The following is a 24236-nucleotide window of genomic DNA, read 5'->3' on the forward strand; positions in this document are numbered from 1 at the left end:
TCCTGTGCAATACTTCTCTTTACAGCATCGGACCTTGCTTCCATCACCAGTCACATCCACAGCTGGCTGTTGTTTTTGCTTTGGCTCTGTCTCTTCATTCTTTCTGGAGTTAGTTCTCCACTGATCTCCAGTAGCATACTGGGCACCTACCGACCTGGGGAGTTCATCTTTCAGTTTCCTATCTTTTTGCCTTTTCATACTGTTCATTGGTTCTCCAGGCAAGAACACTGAAGTGTTTGCCATTCCCTTCTCCAGTGGCCCACTTTTTGTCAGAACTCTCCACCGTGACCTGTCCGTCTTGGGCTGCCCTACACAGCATGGCTCATAGTTTCAGTGAGTTAGGCAAGGCTGTGGTCCATGTGATCAGTTTGATTAGTTTTCTATGACTGTGGTTTTCATTCTGTCTGCCCTCTGATGGATAAGGATAACAGGTTTATGGAAGCTTCCTGATGGGAGAGACTGACTGAGGGGAAACTACTTCAGAATTCCTGCTAAGGGGTCTCATCAAATGGGATACAGGTTCACTATGGGAGCATCAACCTTATTTGCTTCATCAGCCAGAACAAAAGAAAACAGAATGAAGGCAACGGTTCCAGACATTCTTTCTCAACCACTAGCCCAGACAGCTCCTAATTTGTAGTATCATCACTGCATATTTATCGATGGTTTGTAAATGCTAAATTTAAAGTATGAGCAAGAGGACAAAATATGTAACAGAATCACTGATGTACAACTTCTGTTTTAAGCTCTGGTAGCACTAGTGGTCATCAGTTATAGTTTGAGAATCTATATGCTCTGCAATTGTGATTTCATCTTTAATTTAATCATCACAACATGCATATAATGCACGTATTATTATACCCGGAGCTGACATGTAGCTGATACAGACCAGAATAAAATAGGGAGATATTTCTATAATGACTAGAAAACAGCTACTCCTCAAACTCCACAAAGTCCTCCCTTGCATCCCAAGCATGTCGTTCCCTCCTCCAGAATCCCCAGATCGCCCCATGATTCAACAACTAATAGGTTAACTCTGACACAGGAAGGGCATCTATTCCAACAGTGACCAGACTCTAACCAGCTATTAAATAGTTTAACTCTCACCACTGATTACACCCTTGCTACAAAAGTGAAACTGAGGCCTTTGGAAGTAAAAGAAGTCTTCCAACAGGGCAGGGTGGCCAGCCTCCCTCTTTTAGCACTCAGATCACTGACAGTGATAATGTCCACTTACAACTTGTCCTTCCTCACCGCCTGAGAAGCTGGCTTCCTCTCATCTCTCTTAGCAATGTTACAAATCAGGGAACATTTCTCAGGAAGGAGAGAAGATATAAAAATTGGGGGAAAAACATTTCAGGCTTTTAGGTCTTTCCCTCATAGATAAATCAAAAGGGAATGAAAAAGCCCAGTACTTGTAAGCCTTCCTCTAGGAAGACAGAATTAGTTGCTCATGGAGCCCTTCATTTTTCAGATGAAGGAAGGGTTATCAGTAAAACGTGGCCAACACTCAGCTTACCTCCAGCCAAGCCCTGCTTGCAAAGGTCTCCCAGAACCCTGTTTTCTTTCACATGTACAGGATCATGCTATTCTGCTCCCTGCTCTGTTCACTCTCCCTACAACTCCCAGATCAATATACACACTGTATTTCCTTAATTCTAAGACATGCATTTCTTCTCACATTTTAGCATCACTGGAATTCCAGCCTGTCTCAGGGCTTTGTATCCTGCAATAATGGGAATAACTAGGTAATTTATTAAGAAATACTTATTTCTTAAGTATTAAGTAATAATACTTAATTATTCATGAAAAAGTACTATATGCCTCTCTAAGGAGTATTTATTCAATTCTCTTAAAGAAGAGACTCGTTTTCCAGCTGAAGTTTATAATTAAGATAGAGAAACAGCATCAGCTAAGCTCTGCTACCATTCTGAAACAACTTTTTTTTTTTAAAGTACATTCTCATTAATGAAAAGAATGGGTGCCAGAAATAAAACTTATTTCAGGTAGATCTAAATGGAATAGCAGAGAAAGAAAATTTCTTAACCACAGCTGTCTCATTTTCTTCAATTGTACTAATATCTACTATGAACTAAACTATGGTGAGGATAAACATTATCTATAAATTATTCACAACATGTGGAATAAAAAACAAGCCAAAAAACAATGCACAGCTTATAATCCAATTTATGTAAAACTAATATATGTCTGTGTATGCATGGCAATCCACTCCACTATTCTTGCCAGGAGAACCCCCTGGGCAGGGCAGCCTGGCAGGCTTACAGTCCATAGGGTTGCACAGAATCAGACACGACAGAAGTGACTTAGCGTGTACACATGGATATAATTAAGTTTTATAAAGATAAACACCAAGCTCTTTGTATGGATGTAACTTTTATGGGAGCTGACTCAGGGGAAGAGGAGTGGGAATAATTAAAGGAAATATTAATTTTTATTTCAAACGCTTCTGTATCATTTGCCTTCTGCTAAGGAATGTAAATGGTTTCTATAATTTAAAAAAAAAAAAACCACCAAAAATGCATTTATAGAATCCCATTATTACATGATCTCAGTTAAAAAGAGAATATCGTAACGTGTGAATGAACACTAACCCAAGGGAACTGAGATGGGGACACACAGGGAGGAAAGGCTTACAGATAAAGTTGGATGTCAATTAATGTCACATGCCGAGTGAAAGCTGCTAAGTAAGAAGCACATAATTTGAAGAACTGTGGCAACTACAATAAATCCTCAATAATAACCCAATTCAATTTTGAGTAAACTACTATACTATTTTTAAAACCTTGCTAAGCAAGTTTGTAATATAAAGATGAAAGGTATAATCTATTTAAATAAATTCATTTGGAGTAATAATTTAATATCTATTATTTACAAAAAAATAACATCACTTTGCCAACAAAGGTCCATCTAGTCAAAGCTACGGTTTTTCCAGTAGTCATATATGGATGTGAGAGTTGGACTATAAAGAAAGCTGAGCACCAAAGAACTGACGCTTTTGAACTGTGGTGTTGGAGAAAACTCTTGAGAGTCCCTTGGACTGCAAGGAGATCCAACCAGACTTTATTTTGGGGGGCTCCAAAATCACTGCAGATGGTGACTGCAGGCATGAAATTAAAAGATGCTTGCTCCTTAGAAAAAAAGTTATGACCAATCTAGATAGCATATCAAAAAGCAGAGACATTACTTTGCCAACAAAGGTCCATCTAGTCAAGGCTATGGTTTTTCCAGTGGTCATGTATGGATGTGAGAGTTGGACTATAATGAAAGCTGAGAGCCGAAGAATTGATGATTTTGAACTGTGGTGTTGGAGAAGACTCTTGAGAGTCTCTTGGAGTGCAAGGAGATGCAACCAGTCCATTCTAAAGGAAATCAGTCCTGAATGTTCATTGGAAGGACTGATGTTGAAGCTGAAACTTCAATACTTTGGCCACCTGATGGCAAGAACTAACTCCCTGGAAAAGACCTTGATGCTGGGAAAGATTGAAGGTGGGGGGAGAAGGGGATGACAGAGGATGAGATGGTTGGATGGCATCACCGACTCAACGGACATGAGTTTGAGTAAACTCTGGGAGTTGGTGATGGACAGGGAGGCCTGGTGCGGTGCAGTCCATGGGGTCGCAAAGAGTCGGACACAACTGAGCGACTGAACTGATTTACAAAAAAAATAACATTTACATAGCTCCTCAAAACTGACAAATGCCCTCAACCTTCACAACTGTTCCATACTGTCACTATTACCCCCATTTTACCAATGGTGGAGTGATCAGACGTGAGTTATACACACAGGGAGAAGAGTCCCTTGTCCCATGCATTTTCTCAATCCTATCACCCTGTTATCCTAATACTCCTAATTAGAAGTAATGTTTGTCCATTTTATTAGAAACAGAACTGTTAGGAACTCAGCTTAGCAACAGTTTGACAGCCACTACTTTTGTTTCACAAATGTCCTAAAAACAACAAATGTTTCCAACTGCTGTAAAAAAAAAATGCTTCATTCATTAAGAATAAACTTGGGATTACTGGGGCTTTTGCTTTACTGTAAACTAATCATCTTCAGCCCTGGGTCAGGAAGATCCCCCGGAGGAGGAAATGGCAACCCACTCCAGTATTCTTGCCTAGAGAATCCCATGGGCAGAGGAAGCCTGGCAGGCTACAGGCCATGGGATCACAAAGAGTCAGACGTGACTGAGCAACTGAGCACCGCACGGCAAACTAATCATCTACATCCACTTATTTACTCAACAAATATTTACTAAGTCCTTTAGTATGCATGAGCTTACTTCTTTACAAAATTTGAAAGTAATCTGCTTCTGATGATTAATAAATTTATTAAATTATTACATTAAATAAATTTATTTTCAGTGCCTAATGTTTTACTAGCAATATTTATATTACTGTCAAATAAAATTCTAAGTATTTAATAACTGAATTATAAAACTGAAATATTTAACCCTGTATAACATAAAAGTTAATACTTACAAAACTGATGATTGCTTTTTGAGGACTGAGAACTGGCATCTTCTTCTGGGAGTCTGACAAAAATAAATGATTTATCTTGTATTGAGACAGGGAATGTCAGATTATCAGAGATATTCACCTCTGCATCAAATGTTGGAAACTGGCATCTTGAGATTCTTAAATAAAGATAAAATAATACACCAAGAACATTAGTATCCAAAAATGTGTCTTCACATACATGCAGAGATAATGTCATTACAATAATATCTGTGAATAGGTCATAAACAGGGTGAAAAGGCCACCTATACATGCATTATAAATAGCAAATGAGTTTCAAAACAGACTTAGCAAGACCACAAAGCTACATTTATCCATCAGTCCCCTACTCCTAGCATATTTAAAGTATTAGAAAAAATTTACCAAGCAACATTCTGAGAACTTGATCTACTTTTCTCCAAACCGCAAAAGAACCACACAAGGTAGGTATTATCCTCATTTCATAGAGAAAGCAACATGATGCTTAGCTGACTACAGTGGGGATGTCCAAGATCACAGTGGTAGAAAGAAGAGCTAGGACGGAATTTGGACCCACTGGCCTCCATATTTCTATTTAAATTAATTTAGACTCTTTGGGGGCTTTTCCATACATGTACATCACACTCTTTCTTTTCCCCTTTCTTCTGTTATATATCATACCTATGGGCTCATCTTCTCAACTGAACCAAGTATCCACATCTTCTCTTTGCTTCTGTTCCCTCCTCACCCATTTTTTAATTCTTGTACACCCCAAGATTAGCAAGCCATAACAGAAAACATAGTAAGGGCCAGTGGCATTGTCATACTAGAGTCCCTCCTTGGCTATTTGTTAGAAAAGTGACTCCCTGCAAAGACCAACAGCAGCTTAGCTATCAAAGGTACAGTTCCCTACTGCGCGTCATCTTCAACCCTTCCCAAAATCGTGGAAAGAGAAGAAAGCAGAGAGGAGACGACGTCCCTGCTGAACTGTCCCAGATTTAATTTGGGGTGCTGAGAATCACCATGGATTTCCTGTTCTGCTTCTGACCCAGGACATGTAACACTTCTGTCTCTGTTTATGGTATCACGGGGACTCATCTGTCATTAACCACTTGGTGATGATGACCAAGAAGAAATGATGAAAGGAGTAAAGCCCAAAAGATACTGAAAAAGTTACAAAAAGGAATTCCTAAGTTTCAGAGAAAATTGAGTTCTAAGACATCTAACATGCTTCATATTCTTCCAAGACTTCTAGACTTTAAAATGACCAATCATCTACCAATATTCCAAAACCAAGGTTGCCTTTATGTAGGGGCAGAAGAGTTATAGGTAAAGAATATTACACATCAACTACATTATTTTTCATAATGTGTCAATATGAAACTACATCATCTACACTGTTCCTATCCATTCTTTCTCTACCTCTCTATTCTCTCCAGGGTAGACAGGGACAGGGAGATAGTTTTTGCTGACATCCAAGCAAGAAAATGTTTAGACAACAAAAAGAGCATCTTGTAGTCTAATGCAATATCCTGTCCTGTTGAATATCTGAACCAGATAGCTACTGCAAAGACCTCCATATAAGCTATCAAGGTTTCCATCTATCATTAAAGCAATAGGAACTCTTCTGACAGAAAACAAATCATCATAAAGAAAGTACTCTTTAAAAAAAAGTACTTCTTTGAGCAAAATCTACCTTCTAATTTAATTCTACATTAATTAGTAAGTCATTTTTGGTCCTCAAGTACAGTAAAAAAATCTAGTTCCAGATCCTAAGCCCCAGATGGATACATCCAGTTCCAATGGCAGGACAGTGATACAAAAAATGTGCAAAGAAGACCTAAGACAATGAAGTTTCATGCTAAATTCATGATCATAGCAATAGTTCAGGACCCAGGCTGTATTTTTACACCAATCAACTATAATCCTCTGAAACTCAGTTGATTGCCCCATGATCCCAAGAATTCCCTAAGCAATGGCTAGTGATAAAGTAGAACCAAAAATAATTCCATGCAGATACAGAAATAAAGGATGCACTACAGCCAATAAAAGGAAAATGAAACCTGAAAAAAAAAAAAAACTACCAACAAAGAAAAAAATAGCACCTTGTAAGAGTCGGAAACAAAGATAAACTGTGGTCCACAGAATAAAACAGTTTCTTAATATTCTGTAGCCCCATCACATCTATTACAGAGGATTACACTAAAGGCTTATGCAAAGATTATGGGAACAGAAGGATTCTTTCCTACTCTTAAAGCAATATACCACAGGTACCACCAGGATTCATCAAGGAGTAAAACATCTTTTTATGCTTTGGGTTCTCCCCTTATAAAAACTACAGGAAATGTATTCCCCGGTTTGCCCTTGAACTCTAATGAACTCATTTCCAATTCTCTGTTCCCCTTGGGTTTATTCTGGGGTCTAAGCTTGATGCAATTTTATTTCACAAATATACCTTTAAAATTAAGAAAACATATTTATTCTTAAATTTCAACAACAATTTATGTTGGGCCAATAATGAAAAATATTAATTTTGCTTTTCTAACTGTGGTACAAAAGACATACATATACTGAAGGATAGAAAAGTTTTGCTAAAAGAGTATAGTAAACACACTGCACTGAACCACCTTAATTCAAAAGCTGGTATTTTTCCTTTATTTTCAATACAACAGAAAACGCAGAATTTTAGTCATAATATACCTTGTAGCATTGTCCACAATTAGTTCAGATTCTGCTCTATGGTTTGTCTTTAGTTCAATAGCACAATTTCTTGATTTAAGAGTCTCAAAAAGATCTTTCAGCAAGTTACCAGGTTCAATGCTGGGTAACTGTCTAACATCACCTGAAAAAGGGAAAAAGTAGATACAGTAGGTTTTAAGTAACTAGGATTTTGAAATTTAGAAATCACTTTCATTTCTCCCTACTGATAAATGCTATAATTATAAAGACTTACTCTGAGAAGAAAGGAAAAAAAAACTTTGCTTAAAATTACTTAAGAACATTAAGTCTTCAAAAATATTCAACAACATAAGCCATTCCAGTTAAAGAATATAAAGTATAAAAACAGTGATAACACGGTAAAGTAAACTGTGAATTGAACTTTTTTGGTATGTTTACGGATATGTGTTGGGGCATATATTTTCACCACCATGTAAAGAAGAAAACAGATCTTAGGTATCTATAATTTAGTCATTTATTCAATCCTGCTCAATGTCTTACTAAACATGGAAAAATCTATGGCCTCAAATAAATAAAATTAACATAAAAGTGTGAAATAAATCCACTGCATTTGATAATAGATAAATTTCAGTAAGGTAATGATAATGTTCTGCTCTATTACACATCTTTTTACTTTAAACAAACAAGCAAACCCTAGAGAAAAGAGAAACTATTTTCTGGGAAACTGAGAGAATGCTTTAACTATTAAAAGTATCAACTGCTTATACAATATCCTCAAATACCTAATATATTGATTCTCTCATTGCAATTTTATTTTCTCCTCCACTAAATCATATATAGTCTATACGCCGGTACTATCCAATAGAATCTAACTAAATCTCACCAATATTGGAAAGGACTTATGCTAGTGAGGTCTCTTTTGCACTATTAGCTTAAAATCATAAAATTACTTTTAAGTGGTTTATCATTCACACTTTTTATTATTTCCAAATGATCTACACCCTGATTTACTACGAGTCTGTGACAATTTTACTATTTAAATAGTCATCATTTAGGTAATTACCGTAACCCTTCACAACTCTATTTCATTCACAACCTAGCTTGCTAATAATTAACCAAAAGAAAAAGCCACTGAGCTGATAGAGGTGGTCAAACCGAACTCAGACAGCCTTTAGTGTGGGCTCTGAGAAACGCCTTCTCGCCTGTAGGATCTGGATATTAAAACACTGAAATGTTATAAACAATACTGTGTATGTGTGTGCATGCTCGGTCGTGTATGACTCTACGATCCTACGGACTGTAGCCTGCCAGACTCCTCTGTCCATGGGATTTTCCAGGCAAGAATACTGGAGTGGGTTGCCATTTCCTTCTCCAGGGGATCTTCCCGACTCGGGGATTGAACCCTGGTCTCTAGTGAGTCTCCTATACGGGCAGGTGGATTCTTTACCAATGAAACACCTGGAAAATCCCAAAACAACCTGCTAACCACAATGATTTGAACCAAACAATTAGGATTCCAATAGTATTTTAACTTACCAAGAATAATAAGTTTAGAAAGTTTGGAGTGCTCACACAATAAATTTAAAACCGACTTGAAGATTGATACAGATACCAAACTCCCTTCATCCACAACCAGAACTCTAACAGAAGAAAATTTCCATGGCCTGTTCTTGGTCTTTATTTTTTTCTTCCATAAATAGAAACTATAATTGACCTACAAGCAAAGTATGACATTTCTAAATTCAGGTTAAAAAATTCACCAAAAAAAAAAAAAAAAAAATCAAAAAATTTTAACAACATGTTCTTTTAAAATAAAACTCTTAAATGGGAAAGGGATGGGGAGGATACAGGTACAATAACATGGGGGGAAAGATGAAAGAAATAAAGAACACGAAAGTTACAGAATGGAAAGATAGAGGAAATAGTTTAAAAAATTGCTTCCTAGTGAGTACTTAGTGTGTTTAATTCAACAAACAGCACTCTTCCACCACCAGAATCCCAACTGTGTTTTCTTACCACTCTTGACCAGAGTGAGCTCCCAGTTCTTTCCAACCACAATTAAACCCTCTCTTGGCCTTCTGTAATAGCCCAAACACTTAAGCCTCACTCTTCTCCCAACTAGAACACTCCATTCTGGAAATAAAGGGCTGCCTGCCTGAACTAACTATAAAAATATTATTTTTTCTTCAAGTACTTTCCCAATACTGAAAAACTATCACCACTACAACCAACAAGACAACTAAAAAAAAACCCTATTACAGAGGTAATATTTACTATTAAAAAAAATTTACAGAGAATATTAAATATTTTGGTGTATATCATTCAAAAAATGTTTCTATGTTGTTTATATACATATATATGTGCAATGTGTGTGTGTGTGTGTGTGTGTGTGTGTATGCTCATTGTCACTAAAAATTTTTTTGCATTATCTGCTGGTATCCCTAGTCCAAGAATGATAAATAAATGATATAACAACCACCTCAGGGCTCTCCTGAGCCTAAACATAGCTTCGGAAATGTCCTCCCAGCATTCCAATCCAATATTAAGATACTACTAATTGATCAGAGTTGGAACATAAGATGAAATTCAGTAATGATCCTTCTCTGGCCTCTCCACTTCGAATTCAGTCCTTCAGACTAACGAGACATGAAGGCGTAATGGAGAAAATCATAAACTGATCAGATTCTCCCACCAATGAGCTACATTGAGCTTCTATAGCACTATGCTCACTCATGTGATAAACGTAATGCAAAAGTAATTTCTGAGATGGTGTGTGGGCCTACAAAGGGATCTTCTTGACCCAGGGATCAAAACCGGGTCTCCTGCTTTGCAGGTGGGTTCTTTACTATCTGAGCCAGCAGGGAATCCCATGATTCTAGGTAGCCTTCCTTAGAACTGCTTTCTTCATTTCACTCTTTTGCGTGGGAACCTAAATGACTCCCCAGTAATCAAGTCCAGGCTTGTTTGTTAGGTGTACAAAGTCTGTAGTAAATAAGGGAATCCTGGCACGGTGGAAAGAGTAGCAAGCTGGGAGGTTACAGATGTGAATCCCAGGGCGAGCTCTGCCCTTGGTTAAGTTTGGGCCCACGTGTTTAACACCCTCAAATTTCTACTGGCTCTTCTGTAAAACGCAGATAACATCATTTTCCCACTTCACTCCTTTGTCAAGGACTTTATGAAACGGGAAAACACAAACTTTAAAGCTCAAATTCCCAGTCTAAACCAAGTGCAATTTCCATTATTTTATAATACACACACTTCATTCCATTCAACAAAGTCCCCTCAAAATCTATACACCTATTTGATGATTCACCTCAATGCCTCTGGGAAGGCTTTCCCTTAAATAAAACAATCTTCTTACCTGAGCTTCATCGTCCATTAGACTGCAATTATTTTTCCCTTCAGCAATCTTCCAAGGACTAAGTTCCTTGATCTATAAAATGGCAGGTCAGGGCTAAAGGAAACTCTCCAACTCTTTATAAGTTTGAAACTTCATAACTCTCAACTACAGCCACAGCTATTTTTTTTCAAGCATCTTAATTCATTTGAAATGCTTATTATGCAACCACAATTTGCCAGGCACTGTTGTAGGCAGAGGAGATAAAGCACTAAACCAGATGACCCAAGTTTTCACTTTCACAGAGCTTTCATTCCACAAAATGTGGACTCTGACATGTTTGTAACCAGTTCCAATGAGAAACAGGGCCATATGCCAGAATCAAAACTAACTACAGCATTAAGCATATACTTTAGTTGACTTTTTTTTTCATAATAAGACTTTCTTAAAGAAGGAAGCAGCGCAGTGATAGCATGAGCACCTATTTCACTGTAAACAGTAACGGTGTATAGACTGGCTGTTTTGAGTCACACTGAGTTAAATCAGCGGTCTCCACCCTTTTTGGCACCAGGGACTGTTTTCGTGGAAGACAGTTTTTTCATGGAGAGATCACAATTTTTTCACAGGCAGATGGGGGCAGGAGGAGGGTGTGATGGTTTCAAGATGATTCAAGATTCAAGGGCATTACATTTACCGCATACTTTATTTCTAATCGAATGCTGCAGCTGATCAGATAGGAGGTACCAGTCCATGGCCTGGAGGTTGGGGAATCTCTGATCTAATGATTAGCTACCACAAGGCAAGGGTCTAGAAAACATTCAATAAATGCCCACTAACTGTTGTCAGGAAGAAATGAAAAACACAATCATGCATGACAAAATCCACTGTAATGCTGCGAAGTAATTAGCCTCCAACTAATAAAAATAATTGGAAAAAAAAAAGAAAAACACAATCATTAAGTCTGTCTTTAAATGTTTTATGTAGAGAAAAAACGTAAAAGGTTTTACCTGACACAGGGTATAAGCGTTAAAACCAGTTTTCTGTCTCAGCAAGCCAGCTGCCTTCCCTGTAGGCGCCGTAAGTAAAACTTCCATAGCCTTGTCCAGTTGCTGCTGACTTTGCTCGGTGAAGGTGATCCATTCTTGTGGTACATTCCAGTCTTGTTCAAAATCTTCACAAGCTTTTTTCACTTCTCTTTCTTCCAACAACTCTATATGCTTAAAAAGCTGGCTAACAATTGTGGTCTTCCCACAACCACCTTTCCCACTTATGACTGTCACGGCATTGGAGCAAATCATGTCCAGAGCAGTCACCTGGTCCTGATCCAGTTGACCCCCACTCATTTCTGCATTCACTTCATTTTCACCATCATCCCAAATATGGTCAGTGCTGCCCTGCGTGCCCAAAGTATCCACCAGATCTTCTGATCTTGTTTCATCAGGATTACTTTTATTCAGTGTATCACCACTTCCTGAATTCTCAGGTCTTGGGGTACAAATAGATGCAAGAACCTTTCTGACATCGACCTGTAGCTGCCATGGAGGCCTGGTCATCAAGTCACAGATTGAAGAGGCAATGCCTTGCTCAGCCTGGTAAAGGTCATAAAGAAAGACACAGCCCTTCTCATACGTCACCACGCCAATATCCTTCAAGAACTTCAGAGACTGCCAAGCATCGTGAAAGGACATGAGGTCCGACAGTTGAAAAGTTAAGTCAGTTTCTTCAACACACGTGTGCCCCTGCTCTCTACATATCTGCTTCAGTTGAGAATATATTACTAACGCATTCTTCTCCAAATCTGTCATCAACTGGAAAAGAGACGTGCATTGACGAAATGACGTCCAACTAGCTTCACATCGCAAGAGCTTCAGTTCTCTGTAGGTTATCTTTAAGAAAATAAAATTCATGCTATTTTATAAGAGTGATAGAGACTGATACCTATTATGAGAATTACAGTGACAACTATGGCATTTATTAATAATTTTTAAGTTCCAGAAGACATGTGTTTCAATGAAATTTGGAGGAAAAAAACTATGTACCTAACACATCACTATTTTTTTAATTAATTTTACTGTGATCAGAGATCTATATAATGCTCTAATTAAAATTATATTTTCTCAAAGCAATACATATACAGTTTTAAAAGTCAAGTAACACTAAGAGGCTTATCACAAAATATATGAATCCCTGACTTACCCTTTCCATGACTTCTAAAGGCAACACCTCCAACACTTTTAGCTATTTCTTCCAGAATTTATCTCCACATTTCTAAGTATTGTTTATACTATTCTTTAATTTAAAAAAAAAAATAGGCAATTAGTGTTAACTCCTTACTTTGGAAAGTCTTTTCTTCATGGAACTTGCTCTCTTTTATACTGTCACCTAAACACACACCTCTCCTCCCATCTTTGAAAAAGTTACAGTACCATTTTGAAAACTGATTTTGGTTAAATCAGTATAAAGGGATCCACGATTGAGTGACATGCTGTGATTACATAAATTTTGTACTGAACTCTTGTGTGTACTGTGGAGTTAATGACTGCCTCATTTTCTTGACTTGTTTAGTTCTCCGTGTACCTATCAATAATTCTGCCCAAACTCTACTGAAAAGGTACAGAACTTCCTTCATCATGACCCACTCAGAAGGTCATCTACCAGCTCCATTTTTTTTTCATGGAGACATCACCCCTGGAGCCCTCCATATAACTTACAAGCTGAAATGTATACCCCACAAAATTCATATGTTGAAATTCTAACACCCAGAACCCTGAATGTGACCATATTTGGAGACAGGGTCTTTAAAGAGATAATTAAGTTAAAATGAGACATGGGATAGGCCCTAATCCAAGATGACTGTGTCTTTATAAGAAAACTTTAGACCCAGACAAGCACAGAGGGAAGGCGATGTGAAGACACAGGAAGATAGCTACCCATAAGCTAAGCAGAGAAGCCTCAGAAGAAACCAACCCTGCTAACATCTTGATTGGATTTGGATTTACAGACTCCAGAACTGAGAAAATAAAAGTTCTGTGGTTTACACCACCCAGTCTATGCTATTTGTTACAGCAGTCCTAGCAAATGAACATAAAACCTCAATAAAAATCTTTACTCTGGGTGGTGGTTTGCATGCTGAACAGGGGACTCCAAGCCTCCTTTTCCCACTTGAGTCCCAGAAGGTTCACTGCTCTGCCTCTCTGCCCTACTGAATAAATATAGATAATAGTGCTCCAAAATCTTTTTTTTTCCTGAGCATATTGAAATCATAATCATTTTACAGAGGGAAAAAATTCATTATTCCAGTATTTCTCAAGTGAGTATTTCTCAAGAGGGATGGAATCTGCAAACATTCTTGGGAACCCACAAATTATATCAGAATCTTTAAACTGTATTTTCATTTGGAAAACCACTCATAACCAAGTACTGATTTAAGTGCCACATTTGGTTTTCAGCACCTCTGGAGTCTCATAGTATCACTTTACTACTCCTAGCATCTAATAACAAAAACAGAAGTGCCAAAGAAAATTGTAAATGACATTATTATGCCAAAGAAAAAAATCAAATGACATCAGGATGTACCGTATGAATAATGAAGGCTTTTGAAAGTTCAAATAAGTGAGAAATTGTGCTCCGTAGCAGAATTGCTTGCCAAACTCTTAAAAACTTGTGTCTTCAGTGAGATCTATATTCAAGGTGCAATGGTAATTTAGTTATAAAAAAAATCATGAAATTAAATTACGTAACTTATGTACTGATGATATGAATATCATTTACTTTGCTATTTTGTTTTCCTTTGTAAATTTATTGTATAAGAGGACAGGTATAAGAAGTTTATATTTAGATGTTAACACTGAAAGGAGAATAAATCAACAATGAGGTTGTACAAATTTCTTTCCTTAGAAAAAGATGCAAAATTGCCAAGTTTGAGATATCCTGCCTTGTATAAGATTACAAAAAGCTAAGCAAATGCCTTACTTACTTTACGAAATCCAAGTTTCCATGGCTGTGTACCTAAAATCTCTTCTATCTCTTCCAACACCTCTATAGAATTTGAGGTTATGAGCTGTTTGAAGTGTCGAGGCAGAAGAACTGGAAGGAATTCCATTATTTTTGGGAACTGCAAAGCTCTCATCACCGTTTTAAATGGAACTATAGGATATCAGAAAAGAACAAATCCAGGTTAACAAATGAGCTCATAAAACAACTGATTTGATGGACTTTCTCATTTAGCACAACTAGTTAAAGAAGTTCCAATCAAAGAGAGAATAACACATTTACTTTAAGCAGGATAAAACTGATTGTATTATAACAATTGTTTTTGTACCAAGATGGCTTTCATTGTGTTTAACACCAAAATTTATGTTCTTCAAATGCTTAGATAACTACCTCTTAGCCTTTTGCTTCCTCCTACTTGCAACAGAATAAAATGTCCAACTAAATAATATATAGATAAATTCAAAGCAAAGCAGTAAAAACCACTTACATATTAAACTTTATAATCTTTTTACAGTCATGATTTTTTCAACATGGAAGTCATTCAATGATGTACTTACTGCCAAATTCATTTGATGGAATTAAGAAATAAGACATTCCATATATGTGAATGTCCAGATAACAAACCATATTTAAAAGTTATTTTAAGTCATTTTGAACTGAAATCTTTCCACAATGGATTGTTCTTTTCCTACCTTTCTTCTCCGCCTTCTTAAACAGAATAATCAACAACTGAACTTTTTCTTAACAACTCAAGGTAATCCTAGGGACACAAAAGTTAGGGAGAGACCCAGAATCACACTTTCAGAGCAGGAAAGGAATTGAAAGATATTTAAAGACCATCTCACCCCACGTTAGTCACTCAGTTGTGTCCAACTTTTTGTGACCCCATGGACTATAGCCCACCAGGCTCCTCTGTCCATGAATTCTCCAGGCAAGAATACTGGAGTGGGTTGCCATTTCCTCCTCCCATCTCACCCCATATCTTCACATTATAGACGAGAAACCCGCAATGTTAATGACATACTCCAAAAGCAATACAAACACATTTTCATCAAACCGATTTTAAAAAAGAATACTATACTGAACTGTACTGTAGTGGTGATATTTTAAACACACTAGTCATCCAGTATCTCAATTACACTAAAACTCCACTAAAAATTACTTACATGTGAATTCCAGAGGAAGCGGCATCTCATGATCTGGTGGTGGCTCTTGTGTTTTCTGCGTAGACTGTTTTTGACTATTCCCTTCAATTTCCTCCTGCCAAGTTCTTAAGTTTTCCACAAGATTTTCAAAATTGAGGTCTTTATACCTTGATTTATTCTTTAACCATGTAAAAAACTTAATTCTTTGCTCACTGGAGACATTACACTCTTTAAGAAAGAGGGAACAGATGTGGATTTGATTTGGTGGTGACATATCTGACTGTAAAAAGTAAGATGGAAATCCTTGAACCTGATAGCTCCCTGATCCCACAGGCTTTACCTGTACCTTCACTCGCCACCAAGCATCAGTTAATGGAAAACGTCCAAACACGTCACATTTCTGCTGAGTGTTTTCATCAAACACAGAAACTTAAAAAAAGAAAGAAAGAAAGAAATGTTAATTTAGGATAACTTAAAATCTTTCCCAATGTTTTGTCAACTCCACTACTCTCTTTAAACCTGGGACAGTACCCTGTACAGATGTCTATCGCAGTGTCTAGATTCCACTTACCTGTTTATCTGTCTCCCTCTACTACATTGTTGGGGAAGGACATGGCAACCCACTCCAGTATTCTTGCCTGGAGAATCCCAGGGATGGAGGAGGCTGGTGGGCTGCCATCTGTGGGGTCGCACAGAGTCGGACACGACTGAAGCGACTTAGCAGAAGCAGCTACTACATTGTAAGCTTTCTAGAATAAGGTAATGTTTTATTTGTTTTTGTATTCCAGGAGGGAGGCCTGGTACCTGGCAAGTCTGTTGTTCCTCTCCTAAAAGTGGTTCCCTCTCTGCTACTCTGATCTGAGTCAATACTGACCTCCAAGGAGTATCTAAAAAAAATGTCAGGGTCAAAAAGACGTGTGTACCCCAATGTTCACTGCAGAACTATTTACAATAGCTAAGACATGGAAGCAACCTAGACGTCCATGGAGAGATGAATGGATAACGAAGCTGTGGTACATATACCCAATGGAATACTACTCAGCCATAAAAAGGAATGCATTTGAGTCAGTTCTAATGAGATGGACAAAGTTAGAGCCTAGTTTACAGAGTGAAGTAAGTCAGAAAGAGAAAAAGAAATATCATATACTGATGCATATATGTGGAATCTAAAAAGATGGTATTCATGAATATATTTTCAGGGCAGCAATGGAGAACCAGACATAGAGAACAGACCAATGGATGTGGGAAGGGGAGGAGGAAGAGGGTGAGATGTATGGAGAGAGTAACATGGAAACTTACGATACCAGATGTAAAATAGATAGCCAGTGGGAATTTGCTGTGTGGCTCAAACAGGGACTCTGTGACAATCTAGAAGGGTGGGATCCCGACGGAGATGAGAGGGAGGTTTGGGAGGGAGGGGATATGGGTGTACCTATGGCTGATTCTTGTTGATGTATGACAGAAAACCACAAAATCCTGTAGAGCAATTATCCTTCAATCTAAAAAAAAGTCAGGGTCCCTCCTATCACACAGTCTTTGCAAAAGCTGATGCACCTGCCTTAAGTATTTTCTTCCTTACTGTTTACCCCATTTACTACAGAACTCAGATTAACTGTCACTTCCTCAGAAAACCTTCCCTGATTGTCATCAATATAACCTCTCATGGCACTTCATACTATGAAGCTGTGATTATTTGTAGAATGTCTGTTTAATGCACTTAGAGCGGAAGCTCCATTAAGACAGCAACCTCATCATCTAATCTCTCCAGGGTATCCCAGCAACAAACATATCTTGCTTGGAACACGGTAGCCAGTCCCTAACACTTGCAGGATGAATAACCAAACCCTCCACAAATACTTAAACGTTTTCTGTCTAAACTTGTGCTGCCTACTCACCTGTGACTATTTAAATTTAATTAAAATTAAAACTTTAGAATTCAGCTCCTCTGCACTAGCTGCGTTTTAAGTTTTCAATAACCACACGTGGCTAGCAGCTATTGTATAAGACAGTGCAAATATACAGCAATGCCATCATCACAGAAAATTCTACTGGACAGCAACTGGTCTGAACATTAAAACATTCTTAACCATCAGTCACCAGGAGCACACAATAGGTGTAATTCTTAGGACAGGAAACTAGACAAGATAAATACAGATCACAAGATTAACAGATTAATGAGTCAACAGTGCCTTGTGGTGTATCATGTGTATGTGTGTTTGTGTGTTTAAGTAGCTGAGCAACAACCACATATTCAACTCCAGGAAAGACAGGGAAATAGTTAAAAGCCTTGATTCTGGGTGTTAATACTAGCTGGACACCCACTGTTTCCTTGTTTATAAAACTACCTCAAAAAGTTGTGAACTTTAATGAGATACACGTGAAGCCCAAGCTTAACATATAGTACGCTCAAGTCTCTATTATTATCTTATTCTCAACAGGACGAAGCACTTAGGCGACTCCAAAGGTAGTCTGTTAGCAGCGATGGAGCGCCGTACTTTGGAGGGGGCCACAATAGAAACAGTTCATTAATCCGCCGATCCCACCCCCGAGGGGCGAGCTATTTCCTCACCACGGAGCCGCCCAGGGAGGCTACCAGCATTGACGCCCCCACTGCAAAGCTCCTCTGCGTCGAGAAACGCCGCGTCCTCGTCCCCCTCCGCATCCTCCCTTAAACACTCGTCTTCGTCCTCCACCAGGTCCTTGGGTGGGAGCAGAGGTCCCTGCAGCTCCAGCAAGGGCTGACTCGACCAGGCCATGGCCCATTCTCCCGAGCTCAACCCCGATTCCGGAAAACCCCGGGCTGCGTAGACGCCCGTGATCAGCCAATCAGCTCGGCGACGGTAGGACCTTCGGCTTCCAGGGGGTGGGCGAAATGTGCGACTTGAGTTAACCGTACGCAGATGGATGGCAACTAAACTTGTGGCGATGGTCATGCTTTAGTACACACAGACACTGAGCTATAATGCTGTACGCCTGATACTTGTTTTGAAAGATAAAGGCCATCCGCTTTCACAGACGTACCTCCTCCCCCGGAAGGTAGCTTGCGCAAAGCTCCGCCTCAAGTTCCCAGCGGAAGGCCGGGATAGGATGGAACGCCGAGATTCGAGGGGGCGGGGCAAGGGCGGGCGAGGGGCGGGGGCGAGGGGCGGGGCGGGGCGAGGGGCGGGGTGGGGCGGGGGCGAGGGGCGAGGCGGGGCAAGGGCGGGCGAGGGGCGGGGGCGAGGGGCGGGGCGGGGCGAGGGGCGGGGTGGGGCGGGGGCGAGGGGCGGGGCGGGGCGAGGGGCGGGGTGGGGCGGGGCGAGGGGCGAGGCGGGGCAAGGGCGGGCGAGGGGCGGGGGCGAGGGGCGGGGCGGGGCGAGGGGCGGGGTGGGGCGGGGCGAGGGGCGAGGCGGGGCAGGGGCGAGGGCGAGGGCGAGGGCGAGGGCGAGGGCGAGGGGAGGGGCGGGGCGGGGCGCTCTCCCGCCTCCGCTGCAGCCCCCGCCTCCGCTGCACAGGCAAACTCCAGGCTCCACCAGGGGCTGGCAGGAAGCTAGGTGCTGGGCCGCGGCATAAATAGCACCTCCAGAGCCGCTAACCCACCGCGTCTTGACCTGTCTAGAGAAACTCCAGGGAAGATCAATCTATTGAACCTAAAGAGCTAGGAAAAGCAAGTCCTCCCAACGATTCCAAAACTAAAATCCCAATGCCCTTCCGCCAACACCCAAAGCTCAGAGCGCGAATCTCCAGCCAGGAGACCCACCTGGGCGTGACTGCTTTGGGCCTCTTGTTTTTTTATTCAGAAGTTGAATTTGTAAGATCAAAGGCACTTTATACAAGGTACAGATCTCTAGGCCTCATTCCATACCCATTGTATCGGGATCTAGGGCTGGGACCCAGGATTCTTTTTTTTTTTTTCTCCAAGTCATTTTATTAGAACATGTGAGTCAAAAGGAACTACAAAGAACATGCCTCAAAATGCTGTACACGGTTTGTGCTCAACACCTACAGACACTAGAGCCAGAGTGTGGATGGCAAGGGAACTGGGGAAAGCAGGAGCTGGGGCAGGAGCAGGTTTCCACCACTGAGGTCCCATACACTGTACATGTCCCTAACTCAGGCTCAGCTCTCCTCTCTGTGCAAGAGTGAAGGCCTCTGAAAAATATGGAACGCTTCACGAATTTGCGTGTCATCCTTGCGCAGGGGCCATGCTAATCTTCTCTGTATCGTTCCAATTTTAGTATATGTGCTGCCGAATCGAGCACCCCAGGATTCTTTTTAACGCGCGTCTCAAGTTGTTCGTTTTGATGGTCAGCCAGATTTGGAAAGCAGTGGATTCAATAGCTTTCACAATGCTCCTCATGTCCTCTGTGAGTATACCCTGGCCTCCCAGACTTTAGGCCGAACTGCCATCTGCTAGTGCGTCCTAAGTCGCTTCAGTGGTGTCGACTCTGCGACCCTATGGACTACTCCAGGCAAGAATACTGGAGTGGACTGCCATGCCCGCTTCCAGGGGATCTTCCTGACCCAGGAATGGAACCTGCATTGCAGGCGGATTCTTTACCGCCGAGCCACCGGGGAAGCCCCACAGTGGGGCAAAAGAAGTCTAGTTATAGCCCAGAGTATAAACAAGAATGGGGGAAGGCAAGTAGAAGAGAAAGAAGTGATTTAAAAGTTATTCTGGAGGCATGGTTTCCATATGTTTAAAAGTCATGGTACTTTCTGAGGAACAGCATAAAATATATGACTACATTACTATTTTGATACTATTATGAAATTACTCAATAATAAACCTAAAATAAGCATACATTATTTGCTAAATCCAAAAGCATAATATTGTATAGATTCTAATATAGATAAATAACAGCCCCCCCAAACTTTTTAATTTATAGGACCATACACATGAAACTAACACAGCTTTGTAAACCAAGTATACTTTATACTTCAAAAAACTTATTTTGTTCTTTAAAAAAATCTCATGGGAGAAAATGATAGAATTGATTTTCTTTTCTTTTGGGTACAAATGTCAACTTTTGTTGCTTTTAGAAACACTCCGTTGCATCATTGTTTCCAGGGATGCCTGTATGAGGTTGAATGCCTTCCTTAACACTCAGGATAGCTACACCACAACATGGAATCTGTCCTGACAAATGTTTTACCAGTCATCTCTTTGTTACTAAATCCAGTGGATACAGTTCTGCCTCTGTCTTGCCTCACCTCTCAACAGTATTTAACATAGATAACTTTTCTTTTTAACTATTTTCTTCTTGTAACACTCTGCTTCCTAGGCTCTTGTAACTCGTCTTCTCAGGTTTTCCTACTATCTCTCTGACCATTTATAGCTTCTTTGGGTTTCTCTACTGGCCTCTGAAGTAACGGTGTTCCCCAGGGTTCCATCCGAAGCACCTTCTCACTCTGTAATCCTTCCCTCAGTCATCTTTCACCTACTCTGTCACCTACATGCTAATGACCCCTAGTCTAATCTTCAAACCTGTGCAAACAACTGCCTATTAGATGCCAGGATTGGATGCCCCTTGGCTCCCCTGACTCAGGTATCCAAACTGAAAGGTATCCACTGCCCAAATGTGGGTCACATATGTGTGTATTCATAAGATAACCTTTTTACCAACATGATGATTTGAGCACAAGACTCCAGATACTAAGCTTCTGTTTCTATAACTCAATTGCATTCTACTAGGCAGTGTAGGGACAAGGCAATGGCACCCCACTCCAGTACTCTTGCCTAGAAAATCCCATGGACAGAGGAACCTGGTAGGCTGCAGTCCATGGGGTCTCGAAGAGTCAGACTCGCCTGAGTGACTTCACTTTCACTTTTCACTTTCATGCATTGGAGAAGGAAATGGCAACCCACTCCAGTGTTCTTGCCTGGAGAATCCCAGGGATGGGGGAGCCTGGTGGGCTGCCGTCTATGGGGTTGCACAGAGTCGGACACGACTGAAGCGACTTAGCAGCAGCAGCAGCAGGCAGTGTAGGTTAGGATTCAGGATGATGAGAACTCTACTTCTGTTAACTACAAATTGGCACTTGCCATCTACCTCTACAAGCTACAATCTGCAGCTGCTGATTTTCAACTCCCCATGAAAGGAGTTAGAGCAAAATGAGGCACTCTGTGCTCAGGGAAAAACTGGCAAAACAGGTCTTAAGTGGGCTTCCCGATGGCTCAGGCAGTAAAGAATCCTCTTGCCAGTGCAGGAGACGTGGGTTCGATCTCTGGGTTGGGAAGATCCCCTGGAGGAGGAAATGTCAACCCGTTCCAGTATTCTTGCCTGGAGAATTCCATGGACAAGGAGCCTGGTGGGCTATAGTCCATGGACTCACAAAGAGTTGGACATGACTGAGCGTACACCAGCCTCAGCCTGCAAGGAGTTCCGATTGTAGAGCAGAAACGAGGCACTCTGTGCTCAGGGGAAAAGTGGCAGCCAGGTCTTCAGCTGGTTAGATATTTTCAGGAGCCGATTTTATGAGCCCAATTCTTGTATCTCCTCATATCTAGGAAAGTACTAAGTCCTTCATGGTAACGACTATTCATCGTGACTAGCAGAAAGCTTCACAAGGCTAACAGAAACCTTCTGGAAAAATATGTGGTTGTTTGCATGTACTCCGCCTTCACCATAATCACACATATACTGACCTTCTCCCCTGCCTCTTTGGAGCAGTTTCTCAGAGCTATTTGAGGTGCTGTCTCCTGGGCTGCAGTCCTCGTTTTGCCCCAGATAAAACTAAACTTGCAACTCTCATGTTGTGCATTTTTTTAAGTCAAGACTTCTTTACCTCTTGATTCCTCATTTTTAAAATGTTAACGATTCTAGACTCCTGGAGGGCATTTTTACAGTATACAGTAAGTAACAATATTTAAACCTGTCTGTGTATGAGAATCACTTGGGATGTTTCTACAATAATGACCCCTGAATATACCATGAAGCTACATTTCCCCCAATATAAGACAATACAGGTGTCAGGTTATTCACTGTATAACTTCTGCAGCAGCAAAGGACAGGAAACAGAAGTGTTCATCAGTAAGAGACCTATTGAATAAACTATGGTACATCCGCACAATGGAGTATTCTTTAGTAATATCGCAAAAGAAAGAATGAGGAATACCTTTTTGAACTAATAGGGAGATTTCCCAGGATACTATGTTCAGTAAGAAAAAACAAGACATAAAGCAAGGCAAATAGTTTTCTGCATTTGCATAGGCTTGTTTTTTTAAAAAACAAGCAAACAAACACAGGAAATATAAACCAGAATTTAATGAAAATAGTTACCCATAGATAGAGTGGAAACAGAGTCAAGAAGAAAAAGATGGGAACAAGATCTCTAACTTTTTATAATGATTTTGACTTCTGAACCATGTAAATGTTTCACATAACCAAAAATAGACAAAATCAAAACCTAAAACTGAACACAAACAGAAACAAAGGAAACCATCAATTGTATAACATAACCTCTCAGGGAAAAGTTATTTCAATAATATATATTTTTGAATACTTGGAATAAATACTTTAAGTTATCATGACTATATCTCCTTAGTAGGTTATATTCTGAGGGCAAAAGACCTGCAAAGTAACATTAAACTTTACCACACACTGTAGTTAATCTTAGTTTTAATATTGCTTTTAACTGATACAATATGCATTGTACGATAAAGTGGACAAGTAAATGTCTTTGTGTGTTATCAAAGGTTTTTCATGTATGTGAAAAGAAGTAGAAACATAGAATTAAAAAAGTTAAGAAAACTACAGCATTATACCGGAGCTGGAAATATCAATATGACCTTGCGATTCTTCACATGTATTTCCCAGCTCTGTCTTCTGAAAGGGTCTGAAAGTAATGTCACCCCAGTGACTCTGATCACATCTACCACCTTCCTCTTGATTTTGGAATACCATTTCTTATGAAAAGTGGAGGCTTGTTGAGAAGTGACTGATTCCACCTCTGGGACAGGGAAGTACAGGGTGACCCTAGTGTTTCCTGTCCCAGAAGGCAGGGAAGCACTCAAAACCTAATGTGGTTGTGATGAAAGGATTCAGGAGCCAGCTTGAAGGGCATTCCATGAGCCAGCTTTGAGAGATCTGAACAGCAAAAAGAACCATGCCTGCTCTTGACTGCAACACACCGAGTGAATGAAAACTGCTGCGTCCATTGTGATGCTTACTAAAAAATAATTCTTTTAAGGGAATAAAGGAAAGAATGTCAGTTAACTGACATTAAATAAGGAACAGTATGGAGAGTCTTTAAAGAACTAAAACTACAGTTACCATATGATCCAGCAGCCCCACTTCTGGGTATAAAACCAGACAGAACTATAATTCTAAAAGATACATGCACCCCAAAGTTCAGAGAAGCACAATTTACAATAGCCAAGACATGGGAGCAACCTACATGCCCATCAACAGATGAATGGACAGAGAAGACACGGTGTGTATATATATACAGATATATATCCATATATATGGACATCTTCTCCATATGGATGCAATACGACTCCACCATGAAAATGAATGAAATGATGACATTTGCAGCAACATGATGAACCTAGACATTATCATTCTAAGTGAAGTAAGTCAGATAGAGAAAAACAAACACCGTAT

General features: G+C 39.9%; 1 protein-coding gene and 1 non-coding gene across 6 annotated transcripts in view; both read right to left on the reverse strand.

Annotated features, from left to right (window-relative positions):
* The window catches only part of HELB (DNA helicase B), a 45596-nt gene extending 27175 nt beyond the window's left edge, over nt 1–18421 (reverse strand). For 3 of the 5 annotated variants that reach the window (XM_065934690.1, XM_065934688.1, XM_065934687.1), the window contains exons 1-7: nt 18218–18421; nt 15670–16077; nt 14487–14656; nt 11518–12396; nt 8710–8887; nt 7195–7336; nt 4501–4655 (exon numbers count right to left, since the gene is read on the reverse strand). In XM_065934690.1, the coding sequence (XP_065790762.1) occupies nt 4501–4655; nt 7195–7336; nt 8710–8887; nt 11518–12396; nt 14487–14656; nt 15670–16077; nt 18218–18404 (2119 nt within the window). In that variant the 5' untranslated portion in view covers nt 18405–18421. Of the gene's footprint in view, nt 1–4500; nt 4656–7194; nt 7337–8709; nt 8888–11517; nt 12397–14486; nt 14657–15060; nt 15194–15669; nt 16078–18217 lie in introns of those variants that run through there. The other 2 variants (XM_065934691.1, XM_065934689.1) reach the window with 2 other exon arrangements.
* Nucleotides 18422–19782: 1361 nt separating this feature from the next.
* On the reverse strand, nt 19783–19889 carry LOC136167963 (U6 spliceosomal RNA). Its single transcript, XR_010663134.1, has one exon. It is a non-coding gene; the product is annotated as a U6 spliceosomal RNA (small nuclear RNA).
* Nucleotides 19890–24236: the final 4347 nt, after the last annotated feature.

This window comes from Muntiacus reevesi, chromosome 4, assembly GCF_963930625.1.
Source record: "Muntiacus reevesi chromosome 4, mMunRee1.1, whole genome shotgun sequence".
Lineage (NCBI taxonomy): Eukaryota > Metazoa > Chordata > Mammalia > Artiodactyla > Cervidae > Muntiacus > Muntiacus reevesi.